Source organism: Acyrthosiphon pisum, chromosome A2 (genome assembly GCF_005508785.2).
Source record: "Acyrthosiphon pisum isolate AL4f chromosome A2, pea_aphid_22Mar2018_4r6ur, whole genome shotgun sequence".
Taxonomy (NCBI): Eukaryota; Metazoa; Arthropoda; class Insecta; order Hemiptera; family Aphididae; genus Acyrthosiphon; species Acyrthosiphon pisum.
The window spans coordinates 48,527,920-48,551,443 of record NC_042495.1 but is presented as its reverse complement, the minus strand read 5'-3'; the positions used below and the strand labels follow the sequence as shown (position 1 = coordinate 48,551,443).

The 23,524-nt window shown below is 30.0% G+C and overlaps 3 protein-coding genes, 2 long non-coding RNA genes and 1 pseudogene across 6 annotated transcripts; 4 read left to right on the top strand and 2 right to left on the bottom strand.

The window, feature by feature from the left end:
• Positions 1 to 8,296: 8,296 nt before the first annotated feature.
• Positions 8,297 to 10,072, bottom strand: LOC103308068 (annotated as a pseudogene). The gene has a single exon (XR_510323.2). The product of XR_510323.2 is annotated as an uncharacterized LOC103308068 (transcript).
• Positions 8,297 to 10,109, bottom strand: LOC100575161. The gene has a single exon (XM_029490913.1). The coding sequence runs from the start codon at positions 9,990 to 9,992 to the stop codon at positions 9,771 to 9,773; it is 222 nt and encodes a 73-aa protein (XP_029346773.1). The 5' UTR covers positions 9,993 to 10,109; the 3' UTR covers positions 8,297 to 9,770.
• A 165-nt stretch (positions 10,110 to 10,274) lies between these two features.
• On the top strand, positions 10,275 to 12,777 carry LOC103307689. The gene is made up of 3 exons (XR_510322.3): positions 10,275 to 10,610; positions 12,245 to 12,322; positions 12,603 to 12,777. It is a non-coding gene; the product is annotated as an uncharacterized LOC103307689 (long non-coding RNA).
• On the top strand, positions 10,609 to 11,759 carry LOC100168035 (inhibitor of growth protein 2). Its single transcript, XM_008180771.3, has one exon. The coding sequence runs from the start codon at positions 10,715 to 10,717 to the stop codon at positions 11,699 to 11,701; it is 987 nt and encodes a 328-aa protein (XP_008178993.1). The 5' UTR covers positions 10,609 to 10,714; the 3' UTR covers positions 11,702 to 11,759.
• A 313-nt stretch (positions 12,778 to 13,090) lies between the features above and the next one.
• LOC115034320 lies at positions 13,091 to 15,310 on the top strand. Its single transcript, XR_003839686.1, has 3 exons — positions 13,091 to 14,190; positions 14,406 to 14,599; positions 14,765 to 15,310. It is a non-coding gene; the product is annotated as an uncharacterized LOC115034320 (long non-coding RNA).
• Positions 15,311 to 18,309: 2,999 nt separating this feature from the next.
• Positions 18,310 to 21,277, top strand: LOC100573622 (cleavage stimulation factor subunit 1). The gene is made up of 9 exons (XM_003241733.4): positions 18,310 to 18,571; positions 18,641 to 18,840; positions 18,905 to 19,059; positions 19,114 to 19,344; positions 19,408 to 19,568; positions 19,636 to 19,786; positions 19,874 to 19,967; positions 20,033 to 20,164; positions 20,818 to 21,277. The coding sequence occupies exons 1-9, from the start codon at positions 18,495 to 18,497 to the stop codon at positions 20,931 to 20,933; spliced, it is 1,317 nt and encodes a 438-aa protein (XP_003241781.1). The 5' UTR covers positions 18,310 to 18,494; the 3' UTR covers positions 20,934 to 21,277.
• The last annotated feature ends 2,247 nt before the right edge of the window (positions 21,278 to 23,524 follow it).

The following is a 23,524-nucleotide window of genomic DNA, read 5'->3' as shown; positions in this document are numbered from 1 at the left end:
TGCAGGCCACCGCAGCCATAAATCCACATTACCGTATTATTAGCATAGACCATGAGGCCTCAGGACTTTAGTAGCATGAACCAAGATGTTATACGTTTATACTAGGAGTTACCTAATATGGCGGCCCACTAACAAATTTTATCCAGCACGCAGACTAGAAAAAAAAAAGTAAAAACCGATAATATTTTTAGGGTGGGGCCGATACCTCTTTTTACCGATACCCGATATTAAAATATCACCAATACTATCAACCGAAATAATATTATCATTTTACATTTAACTATTACAATTTATAATCAATGCTATTATGCTAATAGATTTGGTTTTTTTTTTTTTTGGTATCGGTTTTAGTATCGGCCAATCCCTAAATATTTTATATTATAGTATTATACCTACGTTCTATAGGTATAGTGTTCGTTATAATTTATTATTTTATTCATTGGTTGTTACTGACGTCAGCAATTTTAATGTACCCACGATTGACGAACAATTGCCTGATTCATATTCAAAATTATCAATTGGTGACCACGGCTATATAACTCACAGATATCAGATATGTACCTACAATCATTTATTGTATATATCTGTGGTTATAGTAGGATAATGTCTATGGTAGTTAGTTGTGTTATTTTTGTTACTATTGTTACTATTGATAGTAGCAAAAAATGCAATACATTTTTAAGAAACTATTACAATGTCAAAAACAATGTTTTGGATTTGTGTCATACTATTGATTACATACATTACAGTTAGTAAGTGAGAGCATATTGTTATTTATTAGGTACCTATTGTAGAAATAGTATTATAAATTATCATACTTCGCCGCAATAAAGAATAAAACAATATCATAGGGTGTCTACTATAAAGTATTCTACTATAATACTATATACCAGCTAATATGTATTATAATACCTACTGTACAAAATAATAAACTTCAAAAACAGGTTAAATACAATAGAAAATGTTGTTAATACATTTCTTATATCTATTAAAATTATATCAAAGTATGCCAAATTAATATTATAAATACGTTTCAAAAAAACACCTTTATTAACTATCGGACTATCGGAGTTCCAAAAATAATATTAGAACGTGGTATATTTATATAACAGGTATTTTTTAATCTAGTATTATACAAACGAGTAGGCTAAAATTCACTTATATTATAATTATTATAGAAATACAATAAAAAAAATCTTTACATTCACGTTATTTTATTTTGTTTATAAGTTACGAATTAAAATACATTACGCATAGTATGATTATTTAGGAAATCAACATGTCCAAGCTATGGAATACACTAATTACAACTTAACAAATCCGGACCCCAATTGGAACAAGTAAATACCGACTATATAATATATATATAAATACCTATATGGTATTATACAAAGCTACGTAACTACGTAAGTTATGGAGTTACATTTTTCACGTTGACAATTCAGATATTTATCTACCATTAGTATTGACACATATTACCTATTGTTATTATTTCAGGTGGACCGATTGCAAAGGCTCGTGTGGTGAAACTGGCTACACGTCTCGATACCGCAGTACTATGTCAAGTGACGTTCTCTGTGAATTTAATCACGAGTGGAAAACTTGCCACATTTTAGGATGTACAATAAGCAATTACACCAAGTCCGCCGAAGGAAACGAACTCAGAACACGAGAGTTGAATTACATCCTGCAACGAGCGAGAAACGCAAATCGGATGGTCGTAGACGCGTTTTTCTCGGGCAATTGCAACTATTACGCCTTGAAGAACGTGTTCACAAATCACATTGTCAGTTTAAAATTTAAATTTTACAATAGTATATTTTTCTGCGATGATAAATCGATAGCATTGTTTTTTTTAAATTATTTTTTTTTTAGGATCGATTGTGGAACGCGTTGCTATGCGTTAAACACAATTTGGGCTGTCCCGGTAAGTGAATGTACGAAATATAATAATTATTGTCTATACCAGCTAGTAGATAGATACCTACTGTAACATAATATTATTATAATTGTTATTATTGTGGCTGCATCGTCAAGTTAAGGGAGGCTGGAGTAAATGGGATTCTTGGTCGAAATGCACCGCGGCGTGTGGTTCTGGAACGCAATACCGATTACGATATTGTGATCATCCTAGCCCTTCAAGAACGTCACTCAACTGTTCCGGAAACCACATAGAATTTAAAAACTGTCTCGGAAAATCGTGTACAGCTAAAACGAGTACGGCAATTCAAAGTAGATCGCAATAACTCTCCTGAAAATTGAATATAATATGAAAAAATTAAATAGTATAATACAATAATAATTGTATATTTACCAAAATACCCCTGTACGGATGTAAGCAATCTACTTGTAAGTTGTAATTTTATATTATGACCACCCAACAGATGGAACTTGGTGTAAGTGGATGAAATGGTCAGGTTGTAGCGTTCGGCAAGGCAATGGAATCGTTGTCCGAAAACGTTTTTGTCGGTCCTCTAACAACAATAATGACAGTTTCCACGCCATGTCATGTTCAGGACCGCATACTGAAATCGGTCGATGCTACTTGCCTGGAGGTAATACCTATAAAATATAATATGTGTACATAGTATATAGGTACTACATCTAAAGATTTAGAGATAGGGCATATAATATTGGTAATCTAATAATTTAGTGTTTAGACCAGTAACTGAAGGGATATAACTATAAGTAAAACTTTTCGTTTCGAAAAGAACTGCGGTCATAGTACGGAACCGATAATTTGAAGTACTTAATATAGAGGATTTTCGGTCATTTATGATTCATTTATATGTTTTTATAAATTCAATGTTTAGCCGATTTCAAACTTAACGGTTAGCAATAAGCATACGTGTGACATACACGTTTTTGACAATGTCGTTAACATTAGATTACGATTCAGCTTATGAGATAAAATCAGAAACATAGGTAATTTGGTGATACCTATAAATATCACTAGACTAGGTTATGTATCTTAGTAACGTATCATGCATGAGATAATATAGTGTTCTGTGTTTTAATTCTGGACTCGGCTTTTGATGAAAAAATTACTATAGGTATACTGATTTGGTCGGTATTTTTGTTATAAAAGTAATGCCAACATTTTACTTTTACAACGAAAATAAAATATGTCGATTGTAGTTATAATGTAAGTATAGGTACTTATTTATTAATTATTAGGTATGCTTAATATATATTATATATTACTGTATCTACTATATTTGCATCACAATAATGTTTCTACTTCTGAAAAAATATATATTTTATAGTACGGTAGGTACTAATCTATTTACCTATATACTAGGGTAGGTAACTATATTATTATAATTTTTCTGAAAAAATTACTAACGGAACATATACTACATATATAAATTCTAGCCCCTGCTGCAGGTTTAGGCAATATTTATTACATTATTAATTACATTTTGTTTTCAACGCGTCTATAACAGTCGATGGAGGATGGTCTGAATGGCAAAAATGGAGCCCTTGTTCTGCGACATGTGACGCGGGCATCCGGTACAGGATACGAAGTTGTAGCCGACCGGAACCGGAAGGATCTGGACGACAATGCGAGGGAGAGACTGTTCAGACAAATATTTGTTATGTCGGACCCTGCAAAGGTATGAAAACAATTAATAACAATTATTAAGTATAATAATATTACCATAAAAGCTGTGAGGTGTCGGGCATGTACTGTGGTATAGGTACTGTACACAGTTATTTTTTAGTATTATTAATTTTTTTATAATGATTAATGACTACCTATATAGTCTAAAACTATTATACCTATTACCTATCACCTATTTACCTATTTCCTAAACATATATTATATAAAGTTACACATTTTAAACGATATAGGACCGCCGATTATGGTGGCCACGTTTGACAAACAGTCTCACATCAAGTATGCTGCTATGGAAACAAGTACGACCCTGCTACACGTCGTTGTACAATTTTATCCTTTCGACATGTACGGTACGATACTTCGACGGTACGACGATGCTTGCGAAGGTTATTGCAATAGTGTTCATTTGAATATTATCGATTCCCGTCTAATTTTAACGGTCATTTTGGACGGGCTCAATGTTACATTACAAAATCCGTCCACAATAAACGTGAGAAACAATCTAATCTATTTATTAAACTTATTATTCTATATGAAGATTGAAGAATGACCTGCGAAATTATAATAATTAATAATATTACGTTAAATACCTATTATTCAGATATGTTCACATACTTGCGCGTAGGTAGGCAACTTGTTCTCATAGGCGCAAATAAAAAATTTACATAGCCCTCCCAAACATTTCCTACATTTTGTTTTAAGCTTATTCCATATTATCAAAGTAAGGCCCTATTAGCCCCCCCCCCCCAAATCTCAAACGCTATTTGCACCTATGCTTGTTCTTTGCTATAATTATTAATTTCGCTTGATCAACCTCCATCATACTGCTATTTTAATCGCATATGAAATATTGAAATGCCTATACAATAAATATTTTGCGTTGAAATAGGAATTTAATGGTTTTTGTCCGGTAATATTTTTATCTATAGTTTGGATGGAATGAAGTTTCCTTTTCGATCACCGAGAATAAAGTAACGCTACAATTAAATAACCATCAAACTTCAAAATTCATAAAATGTTTTGTATCGACTTTTACTGTGAATCTAGACCAAGTGACGAGCATTGGAGAAGATTTCGAAGGTTACATAAAAAAGTTTGATGTGAACTTTATACATTACGCATTAACCATAAACGATAAAGTATATATAATATATATTACCGCAATAAATTTATCTACACAATTCAACAATTGTATGGCGATTGTAAACTTTCCCGTTGGTAAACCCTCCCGGGTCTACTTCAATACTACCTGAACGTCCTGAACGGTACATGTAAACTCTCCACGTATGTCTGTAATATTCAATACAGTCTGTATTTTTTTTAATTTGATATACATTTGAATTTCATAATATAGTAAAAAATAAAAATAATAATAATTTAAATCAATTTCAAATTAAAATTGAAAAAAGTTAAGGTGTCTATTTTTTGATCTGTATAGTCTGTCATTTTTAAACAACTTGGGATAGTTCAGTGTTTACCTATATATTTTATTAAACATAATGTTGATCCGGAAGAGTTTACCATACAATCGGGATAGTTTACCACCGCCCGTTAGGTAAACCCAAGTGTCATACGTCCCCACATTTAGTTTTCAGATACCATGTATTTACCTTACGCGACTTTCAACACAGTCTTCGAACTATCGGAAGAACAATTGTATTCAGATTTATTCAACACAATTAAAATCCCTCTCCCGCAATCAAGTAGCAATTGGAAGGTTCCTGAACGAAAACAATATGTTCTGTTATACACAAATATTTTTTTACATTAAAAACCTAAAATTTTATTTCGTATTGTATTTCAGTTGGAATTGTATGTGAGGTTTGAGATTTTAGCCTGCGGAAATTTTATTTCAATCCGAAGCACTACGATGAATTATGTCGTGTCGGTAGAAATTAATAACGACGTACTCAAACTTAAGATAAAACTAGATGAATACTTTAACGAAGTATCAATAAAGTTCGAGGCCATTGATTCGTCTTGGGTTCACTTAGAAATCGAACAACACAATAATAGCTGGTGTATGAGCGTAAATGATAACAAGCGTTCACTGATAATGCCTACTGACTTGCTTGATGAGCTGTGTGAAAAGCATCTGTACATTGGTAATTTTTCGGTCAGTAAATACTAAATAGCCAATAGAAGATAATATAATACAAACAAATACGTAGCTAGAACGATTTTTTTTTTGCGTGAGCCAGGAGGGGGATAAAATGGAATCATGTATTGATATATTTAGATAAGTTTCTATTGGAATAGTAATAGAAGAGGATTCTGATGACATTTTTTGAATAAAGAATAATGACGTGTAATATAATTATAAAACCAATTCCAAATAATAATTACAGCAAGAACCTTTCAACGAAGTTTCTAGGTGGAGGGGGGGGGACCACAGCCAAAACCTCCTCAAATATAGTCCTCGTGTTTGAGTCGTGTATAGTTGTATAAAAATACATCTATGTAGTTATGTACCTATATATCATAAGCGTGCGCAGGACTTAGTGGTAGGTGTTGCTGAACACTATATTTAATAAGTATATTATACATATTATTTATTTAATTAATACAAAAATGTCACATAGTATTATTATTATTACAATGCTAGATGTCTTTCCCCTGGAACTAATATTTTAAATTATTCAATGACATCATTGTAGTCAATTTGAGTCAATATGTCTTGCTCTACAAATAATAACAGTAAAGAAACAATTCTATCCTGTTTCATTGTATTCCACAATTTTGACTACACTAACGAAAGTTTTGAGAATGATCTCTCATTATAGTCTAGAACAACTAGTGACTAGTCTGGAATAACTAAAAATATCAAAAAAATTAGTAAATATATTTGGTCTATCAAACTTAAGTAACCATTCTATCCAATTTTCTATAGATTCATAAGAACTCTTTTCAGGAGTATCTGGAAGTTCTTTTAGTAATTTGATTTCTGTTTTAAAACAATCAGAATTTACTTTAAGTTTTTCTTGAAATAATTGTATATCATTATCTGTAGGAATCAGTCGAAGAGTATTACCTACTGCTGAAATAATTTTTCCTGAGAAAATCGAGTATTTAGTCCATTTATCATGTCATCTAATACTACATAATAACAATTTATCTTAATTTCATGTTTTTTTGTCTGATGAAATGTTTGAGTTTTATTATCATCCAATACAACATATCAGTGTGGCAACACTACAAGAATCAACTTGTAAAATATTTCAAAATAATATATTAATAAATTTAATTTGTAATGTTTCTTATTTTGTAAATTTTAACTACTAACAGTAATAACTATTGTTAGTTAGAAAAAATAAAAATTGTGAGTGTTTGCAGCTAGCAGGTGTTGCTATAGCATACCCAGCAACACCCGTGCGCACGCCTATGCTATATATAAATTTAGGAACCTACAATAAAATATATATAAATTAACATCTCAATGCTTCATAAATAATTTAAAAGTTAAAACTATTATAGTAAGCATTCGATCCAATTTCTAAATTCATACAATTATTATTTTATCGCTATATAGGTAGTCGAGTGTTCATGAATATCAATATACATTCTTAAATTTATATTTTTTATCTATGAGATAATTCCTTACTAGTAATTGTTCTTTTTTTAATTTTTTTAGCATAAGTATAGACAAATTCATAGACGTTCCTAAGAAAATTTCTTCTAAATTTGATTTGTATTTGAATTGATATTCATAAACGGCACTTTATTTATTTATTTTATTTTATTTAATTCACTTGACTTGACTTTTAATTTTTATATGTTCTTGAATTATAAATGAGAAAAAAAATATAGGCACAGGTACCTAATAAAAATATTGATTTGTTACTTAACAATTATTAAGGAAAATCAAAATTCGAAGCACCTGCAAGGAATCATCGGATACTTAAAACTGAATGATGATATTTTAAATCCTACTGACTTTATAATTAGTCCTTCCAACGAGTACGATGCCTTTTCGCGAAACCTGTCAGGTACCTTTATCAAATATGTATCATGTATGTATCATTATAAATTACAATACATTTTATACTTCTATTTTATAATAATTTAATCAGATATGTCGTACAATGAAGTAACAATGACTAGCGAAAATGATGTTATTGAATTAAATTGTATTTTCATCAGCGAGCTTATATATGAAGATTTAGACATTGTATGGGTAAAGTCTAATCAACTGGGTTTACATAGAGTTGACTGTAACATGTAAATATAAATTAAATTTATTATTTAGTATAGTACTTGAGCATGTGCATTCTCGTAGTGGGAGGGGGTGCGGGGGATAAATCCGTCCATGGCCTTTTTTTAGTGTTTAATTCCCACGCACCCACCAATGACCCACTTTGCAATTAATTTGCGTCCCCTAACGCACTCTAGGATTATAATATACCTACATATATAGGCATATAGCGCATTCGAGTATTTTCAGCAGGCTATATCGTTTACAATTATCTATTGTTTGTCCCTTGACCCTTAGTCATATACTAGTATATGATCTAAGGTATGTCCTATATCGTCATATTATAATATAGTATTTGCTACCACAGTAAAATATATAGGTAAATCTTTTATCGTGCTGACTACTACTGAGTGGCTTTTGTTAAAATTATAATATTATGTAGGTATTGAATAAATAATATAATAAATTCAAAATAACTATACTTAATATAAGTACTATCATTTTTATTCTGCCTCACTTTTGAAAAGATTTATTGGTAAATAGCCTTTAGACTTAATTTGAAAACAAATTTATCGTGCTACATAACTTAATATAATGTAATACACTTACTTTTGTAAGGACTGTTCTTACAATGAAATTTGTACGGTGTAATTGGTACCAGGTATACATTTTATTACCGGCAAAATCTCAATGGTTAAGTGTCCGTTAACTTTAACCAGACATTATAAGAACAGCCCTAAGTATATTATAATTAATTTTGGGTACGCGACAGCCCATTTTACTAATTGTATTAATAACATTTAGTATCATATTATAAAACCAATTTTTTTTAAATGTTGATAACAGACAAAATATTTTTAAAATAATACATTTTCAATATTTAACTTATAATATTACAGATCTCAAAACTGTGTTATTACAACTAACAGCTATGTATCTCAAATAACAATATTTCCAAAGTCTATACATGATGATTACTTTTACTTATGTATATCAATGAAAATACAAAAGATAATTTGTGTTTATGGTGTTACAACATATAAGAATAACATTGATACTGTTCATAATGTGATGAAAACATTTATAATACTCGGGAAAATAATTGCATCTATAACAATAATATTAATATTGTTTCTTATATTTATGATAAAAAATAAAATAAAATAACTTTAATTACATTCATTTATTTGTTATTTAAACATAATCAACAAGTAGCTATGTAAATTTTTAAATGTCTAATGTTTGTGGAACGCAAAGCTTGAATGAACAAATGTAAAATACAAAAACACAACAAACAGTGTTTGTAAAATAGCAATTATACTGCAAACTAATAGCCTAATGGCAGGTAATTTAATAGTTAGCAATATTATAAGACATGTTCTAAAAACGCTAGTGCCGGTAAACAATATCATGGCCAGATAAAATATTACATTATTTGTTTCATCCGATATAAAACTAATAACAAGTGTAAACACGTAACCATAAAGACCGTACCCTAACAATGACAATATCTGCAAAAAAGATATACTAGACTTTCCTAAACGGGTTAATATATAACAAATTGCTGGCATCGATAGGCAGTACACGGCCAACACTTCGGTGGGCGACCTGTGATAAACGGCCGATGGGGTTTTGTAGGCATGTCCATAGCCGAGTATCGTGGCTAACAGTATGAACGCCAAACATGGTCCCAAGAAGTCTACGTATACAAATCTAGAGCGCAGTGGCGGCGTGAATGATAGCAATATTCGTTTCGGCAGATCATCAGCAGGCATTGTGAAATAGGATAAGGCGCGCATCACTGAATCCTTGTCTTTCGAAGGCTCCGATCCCACAAATATTATAGAATGGTCTTTCATTGTACAACCACAGATTTTTTTTCAAATAATCTGTGGTATAACTTAATAGAAAAGGTAGATAGGTAGGTATTAAATAATCTACAACAAATTGACGTAATCACTTTTTACCGTCAAGCTTGTTCTTGGTGTCCTTAAGCTTTTCGGTGATGTTTTTCAGCGTTTTTTCTAATTGTTCAGATTTCATATCTTCTGTCAATGATTTCGCACGAATTGCCTTATGAACAACGAACCGAGCAATTTTTTTCATAAAACTTGATTGCGCTAATTTATCTACCAATTGTTGGTGGTTCATGAAATATTGTAGAATTCTAAGTACCATTTTCAATCAGATACGTAAGTACTAAATCGTTTCACGTAAGAAAATAAAAACATCACTTTGAAAAAAATTTTCATTTCACAATTCACAGCAATCGGGCAATCTCGAGAAAAATGAAAATGTCGATCTAATCAGTAATCTCATACGGTGAGCCAGCGTTACCAATCTCTTTTTCTTGTCGGCACGGGGCTTTAGAAAATAAGAAATTTCGACTGGCTTATATAGTAAACACTGAAGACTGTGTCCGGTATGAATATTGCCAGTAGCAGAGACTATCAGCCTGCTATGATTGCCTATTCGTTTTCGCCTTTTCGGTATCAAAAATGCAAAACGCCAAAACCCAATAGCCACTGTCTATCTATCCTGCCATGTTATTACTGTTGTAACTTGTACTTCTGTTTTCTTTGTAGACTATAGTTACCAGTAAATTACTTATTGTTTTGTTATTTCTTACTTGTTGTCAGTGTCCAGTGTTAAGATTAACTGTTTGATGGCCGTTGAAAATATTCTATTAATTAATAATATTGTATTGCCATAATTAGGTCGTAATACGTGCCTGCGTTTGAATTTAATTCACAGTTTATGAAGATACGATTAACTACTCGACATGGCTCTTGAGAAGTAAGTTTGATTTAAATCATTATTTTCTGTTTTCTTATAAAACTGTCCAGATAGCAAATATATTGAGAGAGATCTGTGTTTTGAGTTGAATATTTGTCAATAAAATGACGAATCGAACTAATAGAGCCTTGGAATATTACAATGATTATATCGACTGTACACAAAACTTACCTTTGGACATACAACGGCATGTAACGCAGATGCGTGAATGTGATTTGGAGTACCAAGAAATGATGTCAAAGATCAAAGAGTTGACAGACAATTTGGATGGTTCTATGTCTACATTAAATTCTGAAAAATTGACAAAGCTATTAGTAACCGGTTTAAATCTAGGGGATAAAAAAGTGCAAACAGTTCAACATATATCTGACTTGGTAGATGATAAAGTCAGACGCTTGGAAAATGGTAGGAAATATTTGACCTCTTCTAAGGAACCTGATGCTCCCAAACCAAGTATCAAAGAAAAACCAGAGAGCAGTAATTGTTCCAAAGATCGATGCTTACCTAGCACTAGTACTAGTACTGTTTCTAAAGAGCTGAAGAAACGCAACACTGATAATGATAGTAACGAATCTAACAATGATGCAAAACTTGCAAAACGACCCAGACGTAACAGAGCCGATGAGCCAGATTACAAAGAAATTTCGGATGATGTGGTGGCACTGACAGCTTCACAACATTCCAACACACCTTTGCCAAGAGCCACAGCAACAGCGCAAATACAATCTCAAGTCACATTGAAAAAAGCAACTCAAAAAACAGATGCAAAAACCAAAAAGAAGGGAAAATATAAGAAACAACAGAAGGACAATTCACCATCATTGGATGATGATGATGATATAGCTGTCGATCCAGATGAACCAACCTATTGTCTTTGTGATCAGATTTCATACGGAGAGATGATATGTTGCGATAATGATTTATGTCCAATAGAATGGTTTCATTTTTCATGTGTTTCATTATCGACAAAACCAAAAGGCAAATGGTTTTGCCCCAAGTGTCGAGGAGATCGTCCAAATATAATGAAGCCTAAAGCGCAGTTTCTCAAGGAACTTGAACGATACAATAAAGAAAAAGAAGATAAAGCTTAAGATTTTATTTTGAACATAACCGACAATCTACTTAATTTAATTTGATTGTTTATAAAAACTTATTAAACAATTAAATAATAAATTATCCCGTATTTAATTCACATATTAGATTATAATATACAAGTCAAATTAAAGTTTATATATATAATATTATATGAGTTAAGTGTAAAATAAATTATGAATATTATTATTTTAACTTAATATTATTTAAACATTCAATGCATGCAAATTTATCAAACTTAAATTTAGACATAGATAGATAATTTTATATTATATAATTATTTTTATTATTTTTACAAAATCATAGTAAACCTAAACTATTTTAATACTATTCAAGCTAATTAGTTTAATGAATTAAATATATAAAATGTAAATTTTATTTTTAGAAAAATAACATGTTATAAGTGCCCCTCAAATATTTTATTGTTATGATATATTATATATATTTTTTTTATAACTCCTTCTTACTACTCTATTTTATTATTGTCATCAATACACATTATTTCATTTTTAACTCTCTTGTTTTTAACTTCTTCTTATTAGAACAGAGTGCAGTTTCATATTGGATTTTGTTGAGCTTGCCCAATTGGCTGGCGTCAAAATTTCACCACATGTTGTGAGGTTGGTACTGATTTATTAGTAATTAACTGTTGTATATACTATATTATGTGGTATTATTTTTTGACTTCTTGGGGTAGAGGTTTTCTGCAAAATATATGGTCGCCTCGGTATTTTGGGTGTAGCATAATATTTATTTATATTCAATTTTCCTCACTCTTATCAATCCTAAGGTTTAAGTGTGCTTATAGGCACACCAGGACAAATTCTGTCTTCCTATAAATATGCTATTACTTACGGAAATTGTGTATCTTTTAATATTTTTTTATGGTTTTGTTTACAGTGCAATGTTAGAACTATTAGACATAGGGTATTCTCCGTCAACCGTTAGAAAAGTGTGCCGTGAGATTGCCAAGTATAAAAGTCGACATGAAAAAACTGGTACTACGATGAATAGTACCAGTTGAAAATAAAACCAATATAGTTTGCTTATTTTTTTTTTTAACATTTAATGACAATTTTGTGAAAAAAAAATAATACGATCCATCACCATTTATAAATTGAAAATGTATTATATTTAGTTTTTCAATTTGTATAAAAATCTTTGAAAAAAATAATAATCCCCCTGTCAAATATTACATGAACAATTTATATTTATATAAATATTTAAGTTTATAGAGTTATATGTTATTACATTTTATGTTAAATAAAAGAAAAAAAAATTGAGTAATTAAAATATAGATATTAATAAATAATTTTTATAAATAATAAAACCTAAAATTGTAATTTTGGTTTCTTAATAAAATTACTGTGAATTAATAAAAAAATAAAACTAATTGTTTTTCATAGCTCTTATAAATGTATATTAAATGAAAAATATACAAAAAAAATTATTTAAGTATTACAATAAAGTAGATACTGTACTACTGAAGAACCTTGAAATCCGACCTAATTTGGACCGCGCCTATTTCGGATACTGGGAATTGGAAGTTTACCAATTCCGTTCAAAATTACTTTCATATATCATTTACGCTCAGTAATTTTCTGGGTCGATATACCAATTGAGGGGTTTCAATTTAAAACGTACTTTTCCTATTTTTGACAAAACCTAGTTAGATATTGATTCTATTAAAAATAGCGGGAAATCAAATGTTGAGGCTGATTTTTGGCTAACCTTACTTATTCCCTAAAAATATTCGATCGAAAATCGCGTTTTTTGCAAAACATTCATTTCTAAGTGTACCGTGTACGTACACGGATATTATTGTCGTCTCTGTCCTACAAGTGCAAAACATCCCAGATCTACACTCAATAGATCACGTTTAACTCAGTTTAAAAATTAGAGTGAATCGACCTACTATGAAAATTGACGGTGAGAACATTATTTGTGTTTTGTTGAATGTTTTTTTACAACACTTCAATTTTTAAGTGAGTTAAGAGCATTTTTAATTTACATTTATTACACACGCTATAACTTACTTAAAAATTGAAAGATAGTGAAAAAACTTCTAACAAAACAGAGATAATGTTCTTACCATCAAATTTCGATTCACTCTAATTTTTAAGCTAACGGCATAATTGCATAAAACTTGAATTTCTGAGCGTAAATTAGGTACGTTACGCGTTTGTAAGACGGAGAAGACACATGCGGGTGTGACGTCCTCTTAAACAGGAAGACTTAGATCGTTAATTTCTTGTAGTTTTGTTTTTTTTATAATACCACCATGTACTATGGACGTAAATAGGGGCAGCCTTGGTGGAGAGCTATATATACCTACTTGGTATTAATTTTTTGTATCGTGTGTTTGCCACAAACATAATATAAACAAGTTATTCATATTCATTATTATTATAAATAGTAGATATGCTGGCTCAATAGTGTCTACCTATGCTGCCTAGTTATTAATTTTCTTATTAATGTTATTACCGAGGTTATTACCGTTTTAATTTTGCTCAAAATACATTTGTATAATATTATAGATCGGGTTTTACTTTCGTTAATAATATTTATATTTTTCCGATTTCTGTTATAATTTTTATTTTCTAAAAGTTTTCCTATATTCTTTTTAACTTTTTTAAGTTTCTTTTCATTCGTAAAGTATAAGTTCTTTTTATTTTCAACTTAAAATAATATTATACTTTTTAGATTTATAGCCGCACGCACATCAACAATGAATGAAATTATTAAGTACTAACGAAGGATTATAATATCTCTCAGGCCACAAATCTGAAGACTGAAATATTTTTTATGCACTTACAATGTTTCAATATCCGTCAAGCTTTATAGAAAAGTTATTAAATCCAAGTGACGATAAGGAATTATTTTTATATAAGTTATAAGTAAGCTAAACTATAGATAATAGATGCCTAAACCAAGTAAGATGATTTTACGTATTATGAATTTATTTAATATTGTCATCCCCTCACCATTTCATCTCCACACCAAACACATCACCCACTATCGCCGGCCAGCATTACACACTCAAAATAAACACTTTGTTCCAGGACCGTAAAAACATTTTTATGAATGAGTATCACGACATTTAAAACAGGTTGAATAAAGAGGCCCTATAGAAATAGTGAGTGGTAGGAGACTTAGAAACAGGTAATACTTTGATAATCTCTTATTATAATATAACATAAACATGATGAATATAATAATAGTAATCATAATAATATATTACATAGTTATAGTTATAATATAAGGACAGTGTTGAATTTTAAATAAATGCCTTTCCAGACACTAAAATTCAATGCTATAGTAAGCCGAAAATGTGCGAATGCCGTGTTGCGACAAAATTAAAAATTTGAAATTAAAACAATAAAACCTATTCAAAGTTAAATTCGATATTTGTTTATTTATATTTAAATATGTTTTTTCGATGTATAAATAACGAAAAATGTTATACAAGAGTAGTGCAGTTTTCGCTGTACCTACCGATCTATGTAAATTACCTACAATATAATTACAGTAGTCGACCGGCGTTCGCGTGTTCTCGCTTGCGATGTGGATTAGGCCTACCGGGGACACCACAATAAAAAAAACGCGCCATGTGTAATACCTCATGCTTTTAAACAACATGGAAGATGTGATCTAATGTTGTTTAACAAGCTAGGTGGTGTGGAAACTTATACGATGCTGCAGTCGTCCTATAGGTAGGTACATTGAAGTAATATAGATAACACAAATACTAATACGATGAAAAACCTGTATAACATAAGACGGTGGTAGACTAAAGAAATATATTTTGGATTTATACAGATCACAGGTGGTTTAAGCGCAAATTAGACAAGTAGGTATGTAAAGAATTGAAAAAATAATTAATATCTTGTGATAAGTGATTCCTATTATAATCGTATAATAATAGTATTCACTAATCAATACACTTCAATAACAAATTATAAACTAGGAGACAATGTCAAAGACCTCCCATTCATAGGCAGTCTTTCATACTGCCTAAGATAAACATAAAATGTCGTTATCCTGCGGTGTTCAAAGTTATTTCGTCAACCGATAATATAATAATATAATATTATGACAATTTTTACACAAATAAGTAATAACTACGTATCTGTAAACTGTTCTGTACAACACATTAATATTAAACAAACTAAAGATAATTATTTATTTTATAATATTATGTTATAAGTAGGTACCTACATATTTTATGTACCCATACCTAATTTTATATTTTATATTAATTACCTATTCAAAACGTTATCATATTTATGTGTTAATGTGTTATACGTCTGAGGGTGCCCTTTAAAAATAATATCTATTTCATATGTGGCTCCGTACCCTGCTTATAAAATGTAAACACATATTATTATATAATATTATATTAAACGAAGCAGGTATATAAAATGTGGCCCAATTACCGGCTGTACATTATTAAATATCAGTGGCGGTGGCATATAGGATTATTTGAAGCATTTGCTTCATCACAGAATAGATGAAATTCCGTGGCTTCATGTCTGAAATGAGTGGGTGGGGGTGTATAAATATAAAATATATAAATATAATCGTAAGACTTCAACACAAATATTATAATTAGGCTCCTTCTGCTAATTTTGGTTCAATAAAGGGTGCGGTGGTAAAAATATTTAAAATATACAATATGCTACAAAGCCTCCACAATTTAGCACAGCCACTGATCAATATATATATACCATACGTCCATACCTACCTAGGTTACCTAATAACCTACCATAGGTACCTGCCTAAAACGGATGACCTTTGTGGCAATATGCAAATCTATTGTTCATGAACGATTTTCATAAAATGTCAATCAATAGATTTATTAATTACGTTTTAACTTTTAAAACATAAATGTTGAATTTAGTTGACAAACGAAAAACTATCATTTTTTCGTTTATACAGGGTCTATCTTATGTCATTGTACGCGGGATTTTTTTAACAATAATCATTATGGATCGATGACAAATAATTTCGTTAAAACGAAACAAGACGTGTTTCTTTATTTTTAACAGGCAATTCGGCGCGGCGTCACTAGCACCCGGGTTTCTAGTACAAATCCTGGCCCCACATACAAACGTGTTCCTCAGCCAACCAACATTAATTACCCCCCCCCCCCCCCCAAATAAATTTTAATGGCCATAGTTGCCGATAGTTAAGAGGACGTTGGACGTGATACCCACATGTATTGTCTTCGTCTTACAAGTGTGTAACATATAGCAAATTGTACGCTCAGCAGAACACGTGTAGGTCCGTTAATTTAAAAATTAGAGTGAATTGAACTCTTTTAAAATCTAAAGGTAGGGTTATTTTCTAAGCAACCTCGTGGTATTTTTATTATATTTTAATTTTAAAGCGAGTTATGAGTATTTTAAAATTATCATATAGTCTGTGGTTTTATTTTGATTATATATGATTAACTGCAGGTGTGCGGTTATAGTTTAGGTTGGAGATATCTGGTGAAATATAATATTGGAGAGTCGTCAAAGTGGACAATAGTGGGACGCTTGGATTTTATTTGTATTAGATTTTCTCGCCATAATTTCATAATGTATGTCAAAATAGGCTTAAGGAGAGTTTGACAAATATAAATAAGTAAATTGGGTGAATAGGCTAACATGAAAATCGTTTTGAATTTTTTTTTTTGAAATTTCGATACGAATTATATTAATTAGGACACTAGGATGGTAAAATAAAACAATATAATAATTAATAATAGGTAACCATTAAATAAAAATATGAAATTTAATTTTTTTATGAAAAAAAACCATGTTTTGTACCCATGTTTTTTATTCGTGTTTTCAGTTTTGGGCGTAGGTACGTACTACGTACTTCCCGTGAATCACGGACATTACCCCCCGACTGTTTTCGGTGTAGTAGGATATATTCCTCCCGATATATTTTTGACATTTCCCCCATTTTTTTTTTAAAGTGTACTATAATATAAATATATAATATTATTAATTAATATGAAATTAATTTATGCTTATTAATAATTGTCTAATATTTTCATAAGTATAATAAATCATAAATGTATATTTTGGGTCAACTGAACTACTTGAATAAAATTCACAAGCAATTATTAAATTGTTAATTATTCAAACTTGTACAGTTTTAAAAACAAAAAAAATATGAACAAAGGATAAAAAATATAAGTTAAGAAATAACAAAAGAATCAGAATTCAAATGTTTTTTTACATAATGGATCATTTTTATGTCGGAATTTTTAACTATTTTTATTAATTAATAATTATATTTTACGTTATACCTACTTATTTATTTTTATTTTTATTGTTTCAAGTAAGTAGTTCAGTTGATTAAACATATACGCATTTATAATCTATTATATTTATGAAAGTAAAAACTGTTATATATTATATTTAAAAAAAAAAAAATTCATTTTAAATAATAAATAATATTATATTATTAAATTTAATATTGTTAGTTAATAATTAAAAAGAATGGGGGGAAATGTCCATTTACCACTTCCCGTATACCGTATATATTATTCTATTCTGTGACCGAAGTCCGTACTCTGTAACTCTGTGTACAAAACTGATAGTGTTATCACATTTCAAACTTTATCCGTTCCGGCCAAACATTATTATAAGTATAGGTAAACAATAATTGTCTACAGACTACAGTTTTATAAACGATCTAAAGTATGATCAAAAAAAAACTCGAATAATAGGTAATTTTATATTGTGCTATTGTCCATTAATTGTTTTTGTTTGAGATTGAGTTCAATAGACATTGAAGATGAGGAGTGATATAAATAATTGCAAACCTGAAATGTGTATTAAGAATAGAGATCATTTATACAGACTCATAATAAGGTAAAGTATAAATCCTAGTAAAATATGAACCATAGTATTTTTATTTAAACTCATTTCAATTTCGTTTAGTCAACTCTTTTATGATGGTCATTCCACCATTGCTTCAAGCTTAGCTGCCCAAGTAAACGCTGATCCACCTTGTTCTCCATCGGATCGACTCATGAGTGTAGTGACAAAAGGTTTACAACATGAAACCGATAGACAAAAAGAATCTGAACAAGCATTAAACTTAAATCCAATTCAGCAAATGTTAATTGGACCAGGCATTGGTACGCTTAATGATTTATATGTCACATAGATTTGTGTATTAAATTCTGTATTTGATTTGATTAGACTTAGAATTTGAAACTAATGTTATGTGTACTGCTCCTGAACCGTCGCTGTATGAAACTGTGTATGTAACATCCCACAAAGGAGCCTGTAGGGCTGGTGCATTTAGTCCTGATGGACAGTTAATCGCAACAGGAAGCAGTGATGCATCAATCAAAGTAATTATACTGTATAATGTAAAATGTAATGACTTATTAAAATAACATTTATAGATTTTGGATGTTGAAAGAATGCTGGCTAAAGCACATGATATTGGTAGTACTGATAATCAAGAAGGACAGGGGCATCCAGTAATTCGGACTTTGTATGATCATTTGGAAGAAGTGACGTGCTTAGAGTTCCACCCTAACAAGCCAATTTTAGCTTCGGGCTCTCGAGATTGTCATGTTAAACTTTTTGATTATTCAAAAACATCTGTGAAGAAAGCCTTCAAGACAATTAACGTAAGATGTACAATCACATTTACTTTTCTCAAATTATTTTAACCGCATACAACATTATTACAGGATGTCGAACCTATAACATGTATAAGTTTTCATCCCCTTGGAGACTTTATAGTAATGGGCACCAATAGCCCAGTCATAAGGCTTTATGATATAAATACAGTTCAATGTTATGTTTGTTCACTTCCTAGTCATCAACATACTGGTCCTGTTACATCAATAAAGTATACAAAAATTATCTTATGTGTAATGCCTATTCAATTATTTGTGTTGCCTATTATGATATATTAGGTATGAACCAAGTGCCAGATACTTTGTGTCTTCTAGTCGAGATGGTTCAATTAAATTATGGGACGCTGTGTCTAATAAATGTGTTAACACATTTGAAAAAGCACATGATGGTAGTCAAGTGTGTTCTGTGACATTTTCAAGAAATGGAAAGGTAAAAATATTTATAATTTTACAATGTTTATAAATATGTTTATTTTTATAAACATTATATTAAATAATTTTCTATTATCATTTATAGTACATCTTATCATCAGGCAAAGATTCTTTAGTGAAACTTTGGGAATTATCCACTAGTAGATGTCTGATTGCATATACTGGAGCTGGAACAACTGGTAAACTAGTGTTTTTTTTTTTTTTTTTTATTACAACTGTATAAATAATCAACTTTTCTAAATAGGAAAACAAGAACATCGTACACAAGCATTGTTTAATCATACTGAGGAGTATGTCATGTTTCCAGATGAAGCCACTACATCTTTGTGCGCATGGAATGCACGCAATGCTTCTCGGCAGCAACTTTTATCTCTAGGTAATTTGTTTTGTCAAATACATTTATTTTATTTAGAGCTCACAAGCACAGATATTTGTTGTCTCCGTCTTACAAGTAGATAACATACAAAATGTACGCTCAGCAGATCATGTTGAACTCGGTTAGTTTAAAAACTAGAGCATATCGACATATTATAAAACTTTATGGTAAGAACATTATCTGTGTTTGTATGTGGGTTTTTACAATAATACAGTTTTTAAGTGAGTTATGAGCATTTTTAATTTACGCTATATTCTATGTACAGAACTTACTAAAAATTTGAACTATCGTAAAAATAAACACATCAAAACACAGATAATGTACTTACCATCAAGTTTCATAATAGGTGCAGGGGCGTATTTACGCGGGAGGATATGGGGACAAATCCGCCCCCATGGCTCTTTAAATACATGTCTATTATTATATTATAATTATTACATCGTAATCTGTAAGCTAAAATTCTTGTCATCCGCCTCCTACAAAAAATACTAAATACGCCACTGAATAGGTGGATTCACTCTAATTTTTAAACCAACTGAGTTAAAAATGATATGCTGAGTGTAAATTTGCTATGTTATGCACTTGTAAGACGGAGATGACAAATATCTGTGCAGCGTCCCCATAAAATGTTTTAATTATGAATTACTTTGCAGGTCATAATGGACCTATTCGTTCAATTGTGCATTCTCCAAATTCAGCAGCATTTTTGACTTGTTCAGACGACTTTAGAGCCCGTTTCTGGTATAGAAAACACTTGATTGGAGCATAGATTGAATAGTTTTTGTTTTTATTTAAAAACTATTTATTTATTTAATTTTGAATAAACATTTAATGTACATTAGTAAAAATAACAATTAATGATATAAAATATTTAAATATTGTATTCATTGAAATGTACATTTTTAATTAAATAATATTTTCAACATTTCAAATTATATAGTGTATGGAATTTGTTGGTGTAATAGTTAATAATTACATTAAAAAAATTTATAATTTGATATTATATTATTATTAAAAATTAAAACGAATATAAATATATAGTCAAAAATGATTTTGAGAATGCATCACACAATTGCAGTGTTGTTACCTCTTACAAACGTACAACATAGTAAATCTGTGTTCAATTTGTGTAGTAAGCTTTAATTATAGAGTGAATTGTTCTATTATCAAACTGAAAGGATTTTTGAATAAATAATATTAACTTATATTCAGATATTTAACTTTTTGTCAAAAATGACATTAGAGGAAAACAGTATCTCGTTTTTGGAGAAAAATGGAACCGCCCATCTACCGGTGGCTACAGATCATGATAACCTGTTCTACCACTTTGTAAAAGTCATGGTGGTTAATTAGGTAAGCTAAAACACCTTAGCCCATGCCTTTGACCCTATATCCTAAATAAAAAACTATATGGTAAAAACTAGAAGTATTTATAAACAATGCTACCTACCAAATACTGACTGTCGCTTTTTGACATTTTTTTATATTCATATAATCAGTGGCGAACAAATGTTGGGGAGGGGGGATAAGTCAGGATAAATCTCCCTTAAGGACAAACAAAAATAAAAACTCAATGAAATGTATACACAAACTGAATTTTTAACTATAGCCTATGATAGAACTTATTCTGTCGGGTGAAGCAATCCAATAAGCATTATTACCTATGTATATAATTTATATAATTTAATCTAATCGACCTATCGCTATAAAAAAATTGTTATGTACATGCGTCACTGAATTTAATTACCTACCTTGTTTTTATTTATGAGCTTATTTTAACTATAATACAATATTTGTATGTAAAATTTTTTTTAATTGTACTATTATTTTGAGACAGAGCTTTATACTAATCTCGTGACTTTCAGCTGAAGTTTATAGGAATAGGTATTATAATATGGCACCCATATAAATTGTTACCTCATAATATTGTGTAGGTATATCGTACATGCAACATACCTATGGATAACACAACCTTAAACAAACTAAAGTAGGTAAATAGTGTTAGAATACTGTCAAATAATGGTCATACCTACTAATCGCTTATATCTTTATCATCAATCTCCTCAGTGTGTCTCCTGAGGCCCTGAATTACATATGTGTATACCAAATCTTTTTAAATAATAATATTTTCAATAGTCCAAAAAAGGTGGGCAAGTGGATGTCGCTCTGCTGTACAGTAGGTTAAAAGTGGGTCACTGTATAACGGATGGTATTAATTTTGAATTCAATGAAATAATATCATTGTATAAAAATACGATTCTGAGCGGAGACGGTTTGTCAGTCTAGTTATACGACATATTGTATGCTAATCTATGGTATTAAAAAAAAAATTTACCTATAATAAATTCCAAATTAATCATATCACAATATCCATTAGGTACCTACTTATAACGCGTTATACATCAACAACAAACTGTGAAAATATTATAGATATATAATAGTATACTTAAGAAGTTTCAAGCTACTTACATGGAATCTTGTTTTAAATTTTCAATCTTTAGATATAAAAGTTGAACATTTTATACATTTTTGACTACAAAATAACTATTCAATTTTAAACTTGATTAATTTTGTCAAAATTTAATCTTTAAATGCTTATAAAAAAAAATTGTGCCTACCTATGTATTTTTAATATTTTTCAGCTGCTATTGTAACAATATATCAGGAACCTTGTATTAAATTTTTACACTTTTTGGCCCAATAGATAAAACTTTATTGACATTCATAGAAAAAAAAAACTAATAAAATTGGAAACTGGAAATGTTCCTAAGCAGTTCAAAACAAATCATTTTATCATGTATAGAAAATGGAAATATAAACAACCAGTGAAAATTGTTTGTATCTACGGTCATTTGTTTTTAAAGTTACACCAAAAACCAAAGTCGATTTTGTTAAAAATCCATTTTGCGTAAAAATTACCGTTTTTCCTTAATTTTTCTTTTGTTTTTCACGGCGCTTTTGAAAACTACTGGAACAATTTAATACAAACTAGATTCACATTTCTATCAGAAAAAATACTGTTGAAGAAAATCGAAGCACTTTTACTGTCCTAAAAGGTGATGACAGATACAAAAAAAAAAAATACAAAAAAACAGGTAAGTGGATGTCACTCTGCTGTACAGTAGATTACAAGTGGGTCATTGTATAATGGTTGTATTAGACTTGAATTCAATGATATAATATCATTGTATAAGAAAAATGATTCTGAGCGGAGACGGTTTGTCAGTCTGGATATTTTATATTTTGTTATTATTTATTTTATCATGTAAGTTGAATTAATATTAAAATATTATAATTTTTTATTCGTTTCTATGGTGATAAACAAAACGTTAGAAATTAAATCCCATTTTTAGCGTTTTT

What these genes read in the sequence shown, in the direction of transcription:
- LOC100575161 (XM_029490913.1), bottom strand. Translation starts at nt 9,992, where the DNA reads ATGGTACTTAGAATTCTACAATATTTCATGAACCACCAACAATTGGTA.
- LOC100168035 (XM_008180771.3), top strand. Translation starts at nt 10,715, where the DNA reads ATGACGAATCGAACTAATAGAGCCTTGGAATATTACAATGATTATATC.
- LOC100573622 (XM_003241733.4), top strand. Translation starts at nt 18,495, where the DNA reads ATGAGGAGTGATATAAATAATTGCAAACCTGAAATGTGTATTAAGAAT. An exon ending in AAGCCTTCAAGACAATTAAC is followed by an intron (nt 19,345 to 19,407) that starts GTAAGATGTACA and finishes ACATTATTACAG; the next exon opens with GATGTCGAACCTATAACATG. An exon ending in CATTTTCAAGAAATGGAAAG is followed by an intron (nt 19,787 to 19,873) that starts GTAAAAATATTT and finishes TATCATTTATAG; the next exon opens with TACATCTTATCATCAGGCAA.